This window comes from Phyllostomus discolor, chromosome 11, assembly GCF_004126475.2.
Source record: "Phyllostomus discolor isolate MPI-MPIP mPhyDis1 chromosome 11, mPhyDis1.pri.v3, whole genome shotgun sequence".
NCBI classification, from domain to species: Eukaryota; Metazoa; Chordata; class Mammalia; order Chiroptera; family Phyllostomidae; genus Phyllostomus; species Phyllostomus discolor.
In genome coordinates, this window is record NC_040913.2 from 50663035 (window position 1) to 50679251 (window position 16217).

A 16217-nucleotide genomic window follows, 5' to 3' on the forward strand; every position below is an offset into this window, starting at 1 on the left:
GAGGAACACACCAAGGCACATCATAATTACATTAGCCAAGGTAAAAAATGGAGGAAAGAGTCCTAGAAGCAGCAAGAGATAAGGAGACAGTTACCTACAAAGGAGTTCCCATCAGAATATCAGCTGATTTCTCAAAAGAGACTTTGCAGGCAAGAAGGGGCTGGAAAGAAGTATTCCAAGTCATGAAAGGCAAGGACCTACATCCAAGATTGCTCTACCCAGCAAAGCTTTCATTTAGAATGGAAAGGCAGATAAAGTGCTTCTCACATAAGGTCAAGTTCAAGGAGTTCATCAACACCAAGCCCTTATTATTTGAAATGTTAAAGGGACTTAGATATCTAAGAAAAAGAAGATAAAAAACATGTATAGTAAAATGACAGCAAACTCACAATTATTAACAACCACACCTAAAACAAAAACCAAAACAAACTAAGCAAACAACTAGAACAGGAACAGAACCACAGAAAATGGAGAACATATGGAGGGTTAGCAACAGGGGAGTAGAAAGAGGAGAGGGGGGAAAAGGTACAGAGAATAAGTAGCATAGATGGTAGGTAGAAAATAGATAGGGGGAGGGTAAGAGTAGTATGGGAAATGTATAAGCCAAGAACTTATGACACATGGACATGAACTAAACGGGGGGAATATGGGTGGGAGAGGGTGTGCAGGGTGGAGGGGAATGAAGAGGGGGGAATAGGACAACTGTAATAGCATAATCAATAAAATATGTTTTAAAAAAAAGATACACACACACCCCTACCTACACACCCAGAGTTCTGGTGCTAGACTGTATTGTGATAGACAGCTAGTACTCAGTTTCACATGCTTTCATCTCCCATCCAGAATTTCTGGAACCATCTATACAATGTATTACTATCCTGGGACATCTAGAAAAATTTCAGTAAATAGAATTAGAAAATAAATATGTCACATGTAAAATGAAATTAAAGGTACATTTCAGCTGTCTGATTGCCAAAGCTTTAGGGATTGCTACCAGTACAGTGAGAATAAAAGTTTGTGAGATGGAGCAGCAGCATATTTACCTGAACTGCTAGAGGGGCTTCAACTGTTCTCATTTTGGGTATTTTTATTTTGTTTTGAAGTGTCTTAGTCTGTTCTGGTTGCTATAACAAAATACCATAGACTGTGGCTTAAAAAAGAAATATTTATTTCTGCCCTGGCTGGGTGGCTTAGTTAGTTGGAGTATTGTCCCGTGCACCAAAAGGTCACGGGGTTGATTCCTGGTCAGGGAACATACCTAGGTTGCCAGTTCGATCCCTGGTCCTGCATGTATGGGAAGCAGCTGATCAGTTTCTCTCTTTCTCTCAAATCAATAAGCACATTCTTGGATGAAGATTTTTAAAATATATTCATTTCTTGTAGTTCTGGAGGCTGGGAAGTCCAAGATTAAAATGCCAGCAGTGAGAGAGCTCTGGGGTCTCTTTCAGAAGTACATCAATCCCACTCATATGGTTCCACCCTCATGTCCTAACTTCTTAAAGGCCCCTTCTCCTGATACTATCACATTGAGGGTCAGGATTTCAATATATAGATTTTGAGAGGACACAAACTTTCAGTTTGTAACATGAAGTAATGCTGCATTTTGAGAACAATTAATTTGTCACCAAAAAATGTTTTGCTTTACTTTTTTTTAATAAAAACTTGCTGCACATCTTAAACTTCATTTGAATTCAGTCAATGATTTTTTCCCTGGTTATGTATCAGGTTTTGTAATAAGAGTTAGGGGAAAATTAAAAGTTGTTTTATATAAACTACTTTTTCCTCAGCAAGCTACTATACAGTACATTAATTTAGGTAAGGGAGATAAAATTGTAGAGTCAACTTTGTTATTATTATCCTGCCTCAATACCTAAAGAAGCAAGAAAATTAAACAATGAAAATAATAAGTGTATTTCTATCTAGCTCTTCATGCAAGCTGAAGAGAGATTTATAAGCTGCTGGAATGATTAACTTAAAAATATACTCAGAAATGCATTAAGCACAGACTTTAGCGAAACTGTGAAAAGCTTAAAATAACTAATGCTTTCATGACTGTGCTTTAAGATTCACTTAAGGATTCTCAATTTTTTTCATGTTAACATTCTAAACTCACATACTTTGTTTTTCAGTGAGGGAAAGTGAGGTATGGTTTTAATAACATAACTCTCAGACAAGTTATAGCATTGATTTTGTGTATTTTTTAATAGCTTCTAGGTGAACTGATCCTGGACAGACACAACTTTGCCATTATGACAAAGTAAATCAGCAAGCCAGAGAACCTCAAAGTGATGATGAACCTCCTTCGAGATAAAAGTGCCAGCATTCAGTTTGAGGCCTTTCATGTCTTTAAGGTAAAGTGTAAGCTACAGAAATTAAGTGGGTATTTGTTTGCCAGTTTCAATGGCAAATTCCCTATTTTACTCTCCTTTATATTTGAGAAAAAATTAAATAGCCATTCTTTTGTTTTGCATGACTTAGATGAAATTTTAGTTATTTTAATGAATGCCCATTTCTTTCTAAAAGATTTGCTAAATAACCCATACTCTAAATATCTTCCTTTTTTAAGTGAGAAAATAAGTGAATACTGTATCCCTAAAATTACTAAGATAATCAGTGACTGAGCTAGAATCCAAACCATGAGTATAAGAATTTGAATGCTTTGCTTTTTGCCTTAAGTGTTTCTTTGAACCTTAAATAAAGCACTGAAGAAACACTTAGGTACTATTCACTTTTATTACTTCTTCAGGAATATTTTTGTAGATGCATTTTGCTATGAAAGAAAGCTAGCCCCTATAATAACTGCTTCCTCTTCCTAATACATTTTCTTTAATGTAATAGTAATAATATCACCTCCTAGAAACTTAGACAATAGATCTTTTTTTAAATTAGGGTAGGTGAGAGAAATGTAATCTAATCTTTCCTGGCTATATTCTCCCATACTCCTAACTTAACTGTTGTGAAGGTTTTAGTAAACATTCTTGTCCTATGCACATAATTGAAGGGGTTTTTTTAATTTTTATTTTTTACTATTCATTTGTCCATTTATTATTTATTATTAAATACTTTTGAATTTTATTCTTGTTCAAGTACAGTTTTCTGCCTTTCCCCGCCACCCTTCCCCACCACCACAGCCATCCCCACCTCCCTCCCCTATTTCCACTCTCCCTTGATTTTGTCCATGTGTCCTTTATAGTTGTTCTGGTAAAACCTTCACACTCCCCCCCCCCATTATTCCCTCCCCTCTCCCCTCTGGTTTATTCTTAATTTCAATGTCTTTGGTTATATTTTGCTTACTTGTTTGTTTTGTTGATTAGGTGCCATTTAAAAGTGCGATCATATGGTACTTGTCTTTCATCACCTGGCTTATTTCACTTAGCATAATACTCTCCAGTTCCATCCATTCTATTGCAAAGGATAGGAGCTCTTTTCTTTCTGCTGCATAGAATTCCATTCTGTAAATGTACCATAGATTTTTCATCCATTCAGTTACTGATGGGCACCTAGGTTGCTTCCAACACTTGGCTATTGTAAATTGTGTTGGTATGAACATTGGGGTGCATAGGTTCTTTTGGATTGCAGTTTCAGGGTTCTTAGGATATAATCCTAGCAGTGGAATTGCCAGGACAAAAGGCAGTTCTAATTTTAGTTTTCTGAGTCAATTCTATACTGTTTTCCATAGTGGTTGCACCAGTCTGCAATCCCACCAACAGTGCACTAGGGTTCTCTTTTCTCCATAACCTTGGCAGTACTTCTTGTTTGTTGCTTTGGTCATGATAACCATTCTCACCAGTTTGAAGTGGTATCTCATTGTGGTTTTAATTTCCATTTCTCTGATGGCTAGCAATACTGAGCATTTTTTCAAGTGTCTATGTGCCCTCTATAGGTCCTCCTTGGAGAAGTATCTGCTCAAGTCGTTTGCCCATTTTTTTGATTGGGTTGCTTGTCTTCTTAGAGTGGACTCATGTGAGTTCTTTATATATTTTGGAGATCAAACCATTGTCTGAGGTATCATTGACAAATATGTTTTCCCATATGGTTGGTTCTCTTTTCATTTTAATGATGTTTTCTTTAGTCATGTAGAAGCTTTTTATTTTGATGAGATCCCATTTGCTTATTCTTTCCTTTATGTCCCTTGCTCTCAGGAACAAATTGGTGAAAATATTTCTACATGGAATATCTGAAATTTTCCTGGCTATGTTCTCCTGAAGGACTTTTATGGTGTCATGACTGATATTTAAGTCCATTATACACCTTGAATTTATCTTTGTGTTTGGTGTAAGTTGGTGATCAAGTTTCATTTTTTTACATGTAGCTCTCTAGACCTCCCAACACCATTTGTCGAAGAGGCTATTTTTGCTCCATTTTATGCTATTGCTCCCTATGTCAAATATCAATTGACCATAGAGACTTGACTTTATTTCTGGGCTCTCTATTCTATGCCATTGGTCCACACATCTGTTCTTATGCCAGTACCAGACTCTTTTGATTACAGTGGCCTTGTAATACATTTTCATATCAGGTATTCTGATCCTTCTTGCTTTGTTCTTCTTTCTCAAAATTGCTGCAGCTATTCGGGTTTTGTTTAGGGTCCCACATATATTTTTGAAGTCTTTGTTCTATATATGTAAAATATGCCATTGGTACTTTAATGGGCATTGCGTTGAATCTATAAATTGCTGTGGGTAGTATGAACATTTTGATGATGTTAATTCTTCCCATCATGAATATGGTATATGTTTTCATTTGTTTGTGTCTTCCCTAATTTCTTTCTTCAGTGGTATTTTTACCTCCTTGGTTAGGTTTATTCCTAGGTACTTTATTTTTCTTGTTGCTATATCAAATGGGATTTTTCTCCTGATTTCTGTTTCTGATATTCATTGTTCTTATACAAAAATGCCTTTAATTTCTGAATATTGACTTTATATTGCACTGTTTTGCCAAATTCATTTATTAGGTCCAGAAGTTTTTTTGGTGGAGTCTATAGGATTTTCTATGTACACTATCATGTCGTCTCCAAACAATTACCATTTTCTTTCCTCTTTTCCAATTTGGATGCCTTTTATTTCCTTTTCTTCTCTCATTGCTGTGGCTAGGAATTCCAATACTATGTTGAATAAAAGTGGTGAAAGTGAACAATCTCATCTTGTTCCTTATCTGAGTGGCAAAGTTTTTAGTTTTTGTCCATTGAGTATGATGTTAGCTGTAGGTCTCCCATATATGGCCTTTATTAGGTTGAGGAATGCTCACTGTATTCCCGCTTTGCTAAGTGTTTTAATCATAAGTGGGTGCTGTACTTTATCAAATGCTTTTTCCACATCTATTGATATGATCATGTGATTTTTATCTTTGCTTTTGTTTATGTGATATATTATGTTTATTGACTTGTGAATATTGTACCATCCTTGCATCCCTTGGATAAATCCCACTTGGTCATGGTATATGATCTTTTTAATGTATTGCTGGATGTGGTTTGCCAATATTTTGCTGATGTTTTTAGCATCTATGTTCACCAGCAACATTGGCCTGAAGTTTTCTTTCTTTGTTATGTCTTTATCTGATTTTGGAATTAGGATTATGCTGGCTTCATAAAAAGAGTTTGGGAGTTTTCCATCTTCTTGGATTTTTTTGAGTAGTCTGAGAAGGATAGGGGTTAGCTCTTCCTTAAATGCTTTGTAGATTCTCCTATGAAACCATGTGGTCTACAGCTTTTGTGTGTTAGGAGTTTTTTGATTACTGCTTCAATTTTGTCAGCTGTTATTGGTCTGTTCAGACTTTCTGCTTCTTCACTGAGTTTTAGAAGATTATATTTTTCTAGAACTTTGTCCATTTCACCTGGGTTTTGAAATTTCTTGGCATATAGTTCTTCATAGAAAGTTCTTACAATCCTTTGTATTTCTGTGGTATTGGTTGTAATCTCTCCTCTCATTTCTGATTGTGTTTATTTGGGTCCTCTCTCTCTTATTTTTGATGAGTCTGCTTAAAGGCTTGTTCATTTTGTTTATGTTTTCAAAGAACCAGCTCTTGGATTTATTGATCCTTTGAATTGTGCTTTTAGTTTTTATGTCATTTAGCTCTGCTCTGATCTTGGTTATTTCCTTCCTTCTGCTTGGTCTGGGCTATCTTTGTTGTTCTTCAAGTTCTTGTAGGTACAGGGTTAGGTTGTTTATTTGAAATGTTTCTATCTTTTTTAAGTGGGCCTGTATCACTATGAATTTTCCTCTCAGGACTGCCTTCGCTGTGTCCCATAAGTTTTGGATTGTTGTGAGTTCATTTTTATTTGTTTCCAGAAACTTTTTGATTTCTTCCTTGATCTCATTCCTGACCCATTCATTGTTTAATAGCATGTTATTCAATCTCCATGAGTTTGAGTGTTTTTGAGGTTTTTCCTTGAGGTTGGTTTCTAGTTTCAGTCTCTTGTGGTCAGAGAAAATGCTTGATATGATTTCAGTTTTCTTGAATTTGTAGAGACTTGTTTTGTGTCCTATCATGTGGTCTATCTTTGAAAATGTTCCATGTGCATTTGAAAAGAATGTATATTTTGCTTCTTTGGGTTGAAAGGCTCTCTATATATCAGTTAAGTCTATTTGATCTAGGACATTGTTCAATGCTGCAATATCTTTGTTGATATTTTGTTTGGAAGATCTACCCAGTTTTGACAGTGGGGTGCCAAAATCCCCTACTATAATTGTGTTACTGTCCATATCTTTCTTGAAGTCCTCCAAGATTTTCTTTATGTATGTGGGTGATCCTATGTGGGGTGCATATATATTTACAATGTTTATGTCTTTTTGGTGAATTCTTCCCTTCAGTATTATAAAGTGACCTTCTGGGTCTCTTTTTATGACCCCTTTTGCTGAGGTCTGTTTTGTCCAATATGAGTATTGTTACCCCATTTTTTTTTCCTGTCCATTTACTTGGAAAATTTGTTTCCAGCCCTTCACTTTCAGTCTGTGTAGGGCTTTTGTTCTGAGGTGGGTCTCTTGTAGGCAGCATATGTGTGGGTCATGCTTTCTTATCCATTCAGCTATTCTGTGTCTTTTCATTGGAGTATTTCATCCATTTACATTTAAGGTTATTATTGAAAGGTACTTTTCCTTTGCCATTTTCTTGTACCTGTGTTCCTCTCTCTCTTACTCTTTTTCTTCCTTTTCTTAAAGCATTCCCTTTAGCATCTCATTGCAGAGCTCCTTTGGTGGAAGTGTATTCTTTTAGACTTCTTTTGTGTGGGAAACTCATTATTTGTCCTTCCATTTGAATTGAGAGTCTTGCTGGATACAGTAGTCTTGGTTTGCAAGGCTTTGTTTTTCATTACTAGGAACATTTCTTCCCATTCTCTTCTGGCTTGGAGCATTTCCACTGAGAAGTCAGCTGCTTGTCTTATCAGGGATCCCTTGTATGTTCCTTCTTGTTTCTCTCTTGCTGCCTTTAAGATTCTCTCTTTGCTTGGAGTTTTGCCATTTTAATGATGATGTATCTTTAAGTGGGTCTCTTTAGATTCATCTTGATTGGGACTCTCTGTGTTTCCTGAATTTGTGTGACTTTTTCTCTCATCAAATTAGGGAACTTTTCCATCATTACTTTATCAAACAGGTTTTCTATCCCTTGTTGTTCTTCTTCTCCTTCTGGTATCCCTATATATGGATATTATTACATTTCATGTTGTCTTGCAGCTCCCTCACCACCTGTTTATTCTTTCTGAGTCTCTTTTCCTTTCTTGCTCTTTCTGGTTCATTTTTTCTACCTTGTCCTCCAGCTTGCTGTTTCAGTCCTCTATATCATCAGCCTACTTGTAATTCCTTCTAGTGTGTTTTGTATTTCTGAGAGTTTATTGTTCATTTCTTCCTAGTTTTTGTTTATAGTTTCTATTTCTTTTTTCATGCTGTTGTTGTTCTCACTCAGTCCTTGTAGTTGTCTGTGAGTTCCTTGAGCATCGTCATAACCATTCTTGTGAATTCTGTATCTGATATTTTGCTTATCTCCATTTCATTTAGCTGTTTCAATGGGGAGTCTTTCAGTCCTTTTGATTGCATGTTCTTTTTTAGTCTGCCATTTTAGGTGATTCTTTTTGTTTGTTTCTACACTTCCTAATGTTTTGCTTTTCTAGCTATCTTTGTAGGGTGAACCTCTATGGTAGGAATTCTTTGAGTTCCAGTCTTGTGGTCTCTTTGATCTCCTTGTCTGGGTGCTCTAGGTTTGCCTTTTCTTCTCTTTGTGTGGGCTGTCTTGTTGTACTTGGTTTTTACCTTTTGGTTGTTCCTTTGTTGATGGTTTCTCTCCTCCAGAGAGTACTGATTTCACAGGTACCACCTATTCTTGTATGTAATCAATGGGAGGATGTAGGCAATATGGATTAAGACAGTGGGAGAGTATTTTATGGGATTTAAATTACCAGCAAGTAGAGAAGAGATAGGAATTCTTTGGATAAGTATAGCGTTAACTGTGATGTTTCACCCAACTTTCCATTTTTTATAAAAAGTGAAAGAGAGATAATATTCTTGTTAGAGGGGAGGAGATTTGTGAGCTGAATCCATAAAACAGAGTGCTTGTGCAAGGTCAGATGATGAGATATAGTGAGAGTAAAGGATAGAAAGTAGATGTAGTGTGAGAGAGAATAGAGTTACTCTTAATAGAGTAAGATCAGGGAGGATTGCTGTGTAGTATGTACAGTTGTATGGAACAACAATTATTTACAATAGTACTGGAACAACAATAATATGACAAGAAATATATGAGTTGAATAACCAGAATAGAAAGTGCATAATCAAGAGTAGTGTGTTATTGGAACATGAGTAAAGTGAAAGGAGGAGAATTAAGATACAGTAAGGAAAGAACAAGGGAACAATGCAATTAAACAGAAATAAAACATGGAAAACTAAATGTAAGAAAGAGAAATTTTAAAAATACTAATAAAAGTGGTAAAAATAATGAAAAAATAATAACAATACACATAAACAATAAGATGCCAGCTCTGTGGGATAGCAATGTGACATTTGTCTCAGTTTCTCATTTTGGGGGGTTAGCCTTGTGCTGTCCCTTTGGATTTGTTTCTGGACACTTTGAAACTCCATATCTTATTTTCTCACTTGGGGGAAGAAAACAAAGAGAGAGGAAAGAAAGAAAATAAGCCTCCTGCTGACTTTAAACCTGTTCAGTGAGTTCTGCTGGTCTTCCTTTCCTGGATGACACAGGAAGAGGGGGGCTGGGCTTTGCTTTTCTCCCTTCCTATGGTTTTGAGAGGATGGGGACAAGGTCTAGTCCACAATATTCACAGTTGGCCAGCCTCTGGCCCAGGTACTCTGTGAACTGCCAGGCTCAAATCAGCCTCCTCAGTCTCTAGTCCTGTGCAGCTGAAATCACCCTCGAGGCAAGGCAGTGGCTGCTGGAAAGTTCCTTACAAAGCAACTGCCCTGGAGGTTTTTTCTTTTTCTACAGCTTTGTTCACATTGTATACAGAATTGATATCCTGATTTTATCACTGGGTGCTATACCATGAGTAAACATTTATTCATTGTCATTATACGTCACTTTTAGAGCCAGTACTTTTATCAGCATCATAGTTTATCATTGGGTATATTTAGTTTACTTAAATATTCCTGTGTCATTTATGTTTAGGTTATTTTCATTTCTTCATACAGTGAGTAATATTGCAATGAGCATGTTATATATCTAGCTAGTTTTTAAAAAAATATATCTATAGTAGAATTAAGGGTTCAAAGAGTTCTAGGCTTTTATTAGTCTTTATAATGTATATTTCTTAATTTATGAGTCTATACATGGATACATGGCAGTTTATAATGTATGTAGTTGTTGCTTTGGGAGGTGAAAAAATTTTTAGTTCATCTTTCAGTCACCAGATCTTCATTCAAATCTGAAAGAATTTATGAACTCCATTCAAATGCAATCAAAATCCCAACAGGATTTTTCCTGGGACTTGACAACTAATTCTAAGATTTGTATGGCAGAGCAGTCACCTAGAATTATCTATGCTAATTTTGAAGAACAAATAGAATAATCCTCCTTACCATATTTTAAACTTCTATTGCCAGTAAGATGGCAAAGTAGGAAAATACTGTGCTTGCCTCCTCCCACTACGACTTCAAAATTACAGCTAAATTACTATAGTTCTATTACCATAGAACTATCATTGATGACCACCTAGGTCTATCTGAACAAAAATTCCGTAACTAATGATATTAAAAAGAAGCCACATTAAGACTGGTAGGAGCAGGTGAAGACACAGAACAGGCTCTTCACACACCCACATGTGGCAGTTAAAAATTGATAGGGGTATCTTCGCTGTGGAGGTCTCCCCTGAAGAGTGAAGGTTCCCAGTCCCACACTAGGCCCACTTACTGCTGCCCAGGGTTCCAATGCTAGTAGAAGTCCCCATAACTTCTGTCTGTGAAGGCCAGAAGGGACTGTGGCTGAGAAGGAGAGCTTCTGGAATCCCAGGCATTCCTCTTAAAGGGCCCACACATGGACTTACTCACTGATGGACTCCATCACTGATTGACTTCATCACTGATGAACTCCACCACACTGAGCAGCAATGCTTAAGTAGTAGCTGAAAAAGCACCAGGAATCTACAGGAGGAACTTAATTATCTGGCTTAGGGTAAAGGCCGGAAGGGCAGCTTTCTTTCAGAGAGTCATCCTGGCAGAAGCCATTGGTCTTTGGTTGAGCCCTTCCCCACCCAGGCAGCAGGCTCAGGTCAGCACCAAGTTTGAGTCTTCATCAACCTGGCCAGTACATTTTTCCCTACCTTTCCTAGCCCACCCAACTTGTAGGCCCACCCAAATCACTTTTAGTGGCTTTTCCATACAAATGGCCTGTCTTGACTCATGCTTTGGACTTTACTAAATTCTCTCAAAGGTTCACAAACCCCAAAGAAACAGCATTTGGCCTCAGTGTGCCCTGAACTCTTACAGAGCTACCCAAAGCCCAGCATCAGCAGCAGCCAGCCTCAAATCACAGCTTAGCCTCACTGACATCTTAGCCTCTCTCTCAGGCACCTCCAAGTACAGCACAAGCAGCAACCAGCTACAGATTACTTTGTAGCTTGTATTTAGTGGTCCCAGGCAGGGCATAGACAGTAGCTGACTTGGTCTGCACCAGAACACCCCCTAAGAAGCCCCAGAACAAGCACACCCAGTAGCAAGCTTCAGAATACACTTGAGCACCACCCAACCACCTCCACAAACAATATACCCAATGGGTGGACTCACCAAACATTAGAATTCCCTAAAGTTGGCCCTAGCACAATGGCTCCTCCACAGTAGTCATGGTCAGTCCTGAGAATGCGTCCCTCTCTTTGCCATGTCAATAGCGATCAAAGCTCAACTATAAAAAGAAGGTACACACATACAACTCCCACAGGAACACTATTGGCTATAAAAACCAATGGGAATTGAGTTGGTGGAAGAAATTGCTGGATTCCCAATCAATTCCCAAACCTTGTAAAAGACCTTCACACATGCTTGCTCAGACTCACTTCTTCTGAGGTCCATCACCAGGATAGTAGCTTGAAAGGCACGAGTGATATACAGGAAGAAACTGAAGTGTCTGGCATCAGAATGAGAGGTAAGGGGCAGCTTTCTTCAGAATAAAACAGCAGGCAGAGGCCATTTTCCTTTACTGAACACTTCCCGCAAAGAGGCATAGAGCCAGCAGGTATGAGCCATATCTGAGATTCCATCAACCTGTCTCACACTGTTTGCCCTGGTGTTTCCCTGAGACTCCACCCCACCAAACTTATAGGCCCACCGAAGCTATTGACAGTGACTTTTCCATATGGCTGATCTTGGCTTATCCTTCACATCTTCCTAAATCCTTTCAAACAAGTAATAGCCAGCCTGAGAGAGCCCTCAGCTCCCATACCTCTTGCTAAGTGGCCCCAAACCTGGCACTAGCAGCAGGCAGCCTAGGTTCACAGCTTGGCTTCATCTGGGAACCTCTGAGCTCTGCACAAGCAGCAGCAATCTGCAGGTTGTTTTGTAGCTCATGTCCAGTGTTCCTGGACAAAACACAGGTAGTGGCTGACCTTAGTCTGCATCACCCAGAAAACCCCATAGCCTATGCACCTAGTGGACAGCCACAGACCACGTCAAAGCACCCTGCCCCAGCACAGCAGATCCTCCACAGAGGGCAGAGGTTGGTGGTCAGTGATCATAGCCTTGGCAGCTGATTGGCCTGGGTAAATCCCTCCACTGACCTTCCAACATCAACCAAGACTCAACTACAGGAGGAGGGTGTAGTCAGCCCACACAGTGGACATACCTCTAGTACCAGCTTAGGTGATAGGGGAGGCGGTGCCATAGGACCCTAAGGACATCTACATCCACTATATTAGGCCATGCTACCAAGATAGGGAGTCATAGCAGCTCTACCTAATACATAGAAACAAACACAGGGAAGCTACCAAAATGAGGAGATAAAGAAACATGGTCCAAATGAAAGAACAGATCCAAACTCCAGAAAAGAAATACACAAAACAGCCCTGGCTGCTGTGGCTCAGTAGATTGAGCACCAGCCTGTGAACCAAAGGGTCACTGGTTTGATTCCCAGTCAGGGCATATGCCTGGGTTGTAGGCCCAATTCCCAGTTGGGGGCATGCAAGAAGCAACCACAGATTGGTGTTTCTCTCCCTCTCTTTCTCCCTCCCTTCCCATCTGTCTAAAAATAAATAAATAAAATCTTTAAAATGAAAAGAAATACACAAAACATAGATAATCAATCTATCAGATGCAGAGTTCAAAACACTGGTTATAAGGATGTTCAAGGGGTTATAAGGATGCTCAAGGAAGGACCTCAACAAGATTCAGTCAGAAATGAAGGATACACTAATTGAAATAAGAACAATTTACAGCTCTCGCTGGTGTGACTAAGTGGATTGAGCTCTGGCCTGAGAACTGAGGGGTCACCAGTTTGATTCCCATTCAGGGCACATGCCAGTGTTGCAGGCGAGGTCCCCACTTGGGGGCATACAATAGGTAGTCAATCAATGGTCCTCTCAGGCATTGATGTTTCTCCCTTTCCCTCTCTCTAAAAATAAATAATAAATAAACCTTTGTTTTTTAAAAAAGAACAATTTACAGGGAACCAACAGTAGAGTAGATGAAGCTGAGAATCAAATCAATGATTTGGATCATAAGGAAGCAAAAAACAATTAACTAAAACATCAAGAAGAGAAAAGAATCCATTAAAAACAAGAATAGTACAAGTAGCCTCTGGGATAACATTAAGAGTACCAATATTTGCATGGGGTGCCAGAAGGAGTAAAGAAAGAGTTGGAAGTTGGAAATCCATTTGAAAAAAATAATGAGACAGAACTTCTCTAATTTGGTGAAGGAAATAGACTTGCAGGTCCAGAAGCACAAAGTCCCAAACAATGCAAAGAGGCCCACTCCAAGACACATTATGATTAAAATGCCAAAGGTTAAAGAGAGAATCTTAAAAGCAGCAAGAGAAAATCAATTAGTTACCTACAGGGGAATTCCATCAGCTAATTTCTCAAAAGAAACTTGCAGGCTAGAAGGAATTGAAAAGAAATATTCAAAGTCATGAAAAGCAGGGACCTACAGCTAAGACTGCTCTCTACCCAACAAAGCTAACATTTAGAATTGAAGGGCAAATGAAAGCTTCCCAGAAGAAAAAAAATGAAGGAGTTCATCATCACCAAGCCATTATTATATGAAATGTTAAAGGGACTTATTTAAGAAAAAGAAGATCAATTATGTACAATAAAATGTCACTAAGTGCATATCTATCAACAATTGAATCTAAAACACAAACTAAGTAAACAAGAACAGAGACAGTATCATGGATACAGAGAGCATGTTATGGTTGCTAGATGGGCTGGGGGGTGGGGAATATGGAGGAATGGGTGAAGAGAGGAGATTAAAAAGTAGAAATTGGTAGTTACAGAATAGCCATGGGGATATAAAGTACAGTATAGGAAAAGGAGTAGCCAAAGAACTTATATGGATGACCTGTGAAAATGAACAAAGATGTGGGGATTGCCTGAGGGAATGAGGGACCCTGTGTGCAGGGGTGCAAAGAGGGAAAAATTGGGACAACTGTAATAGCATAATCAATAAAATATAATTTTAAATACTCCGATCAAAAGACATAGTATGGCTCAATGGATAGAAAATAAGAATCATACATATGCTGTGTATAAGAGACCCACTTCATATCAAAACACACAGACTGAAAGTAAAGGAATAAATACAGTCGATATTGTAATAACTGTATGTGGTCGCAGATAGGTACTAGACTTACTGGGGTGATCACTTTGTAAGTTATACAAATGTCTAATCACTATGTTTTACACCTGAAACTAATATAAAACTGTATGTCAACTGTAGTTGAAAAATTAAAACTTATTTTAAAAAATAAAACCTGGAATGGCCAAAAATAACAAAAAACTTAACATGCATCTATAATAAATGAAGAAAATATTGTATGGCATAAAGTTTCATAAATAAAACACCAAAACAGAGTAGCGGGCCGAGACATAAATCTTCATATATATGAAACTTCATATTTTATAGTGTAAGGATTATAAAATCAGAGAAGAAAGAGTTAAATTCAATAGATGGTTCTAAAGTAAATAATTATCCATACAGAAAGCTTTATCCTCCATTATACTCAGAAGTAAATTCTAAGTAAAGATCTACACTTAAAATGCAAGATTTTTTAACTTTTAGAAGAGAAGATAAGAGACTATCTTTATAATGTTGGGGTGGAAAGAATTCTCTTTTTTTTTTCCTTTTTTTTTATTGTTCAATTACATTTGTCCCCATTCCCCCATTACTCTCCCCTGCCCTATCCACCCCCTACTCCAGAAAGAAGTCTTTTTAAAAAATTAAAATCATAAAACATAACAGAAAATATCAATATATTTGAACACATTAAAATTTACAACTTCTGCTGAAAAAGAAATCATAAGCAATGTGAAAAGACAGGATAGAATGTGATGCATATAACTTACAAATCATCAAGTAAGTGCAAACTACTCAATTGAAAAATGGACAAAGGATACAAGTTGTTAATTACAGAAGAGGAAATCCAATTTGCCAATGAATAGGTGAAGATGCTTATCTTATCTGTAATCATGTAAGTGGCTATTAAAATATGAATGAGATATCACTTCACATTCTTTATATTGGCAAAAATGTTTAAGTCTGACAACATCAAATTTTGATAAGGTTGGAGGGCTGTGGGTACTCTCATATACTATAAATTGGTATAGCCACTTTGGAGAGCATTATAGCAAAATTAACAGTTGAAAGTGTGCATACCCTTCAACCCTGAAATCTCATTCTAGGTAATTTTTAAAGACTCTCTTGCACGTGTGCATAAGGAATCATGAACAAAAATGTTTACTGCAACATTGTTTAGAATTGCATAAAATGAGAAACATAAATGGGCGTCAAAAGGAAACTGGGTAAATAAAAATTAGTTATGTGAATAAGTGTGGAATAAGCCTCAGAAACATTGAGTTGTATAAACAAATATTAAAATTATTTATTTAAAATTCGATCACCTGTAAAAACAACACCGTGTGTGGATTCATATATATGCAGTTATAGTCTAAAAACATTTAAGGGAGGGATAGGGAAGAAGAGAATGGTATCATGAAGAAGTGTCCAATAGCATTTAATTATATCTGTAATATTTTAGTTTTATAAAATCTCAATTATCTGTTAGAATTACTTCATTAAAAAAATAAGCACAGCAGCTTCTTCCAGTCAAGATGGAAGCATATATAGACACACTTCACCTCATTGCACAACCATAAGAAAGAACACAACTAACTTAAAAAAAAAAAAAAAACACCAACAACTGCCAGAGAATCACTCAGAAAAACACCCAGAAGTGTATGGAAGTCCACCAACCAAGGGTTTAAAGATGCTGTATTCATCCCGACAGGTGGGAGGGGTGGAGAGAGGACATAGTATGGTGGCAGCAAGGCAGTGGTGCCTGGTGGTCCCGCATTCACGGGTGGTGTATAAAAATCAGGGGGACACCTTATGAGCATGAGATCCCAGCCCCAGGCCAAACCACACAGTCAGGGTTCCAGTGCCAAGAAAAATAAAGCCACATAACTTCTGGTTGTAAAGCTAGTGGGGATTGGGGCAGTGGAAGAAACTTCTGGTTTCTCAGGAGAGACCCAAATGTATGCAAACCCACCCACTCTGGAAACCATAATCACG

At 37.7% G+C, this 16217-nt stretch overlaps 1 protein-coding gene across 1 annotated transcript in view; it reads left to right on the forward strand.

Moving 5' to 3' along the window:
• The window catches only part of CAB39L (calcium binding protein 39 like), an 82824-nt gene that overhangs the window by 54456 nt on the left and 12151 nt on the right, over nt 1–16217 (forward strand). The window contains 1 exon segment of the mRNA XM_028526326.2: nt 2208–2351. Within this exon segment, the coding sequence (XP_028382127.1) occupies nt 2208–2351 (144 nt within the window).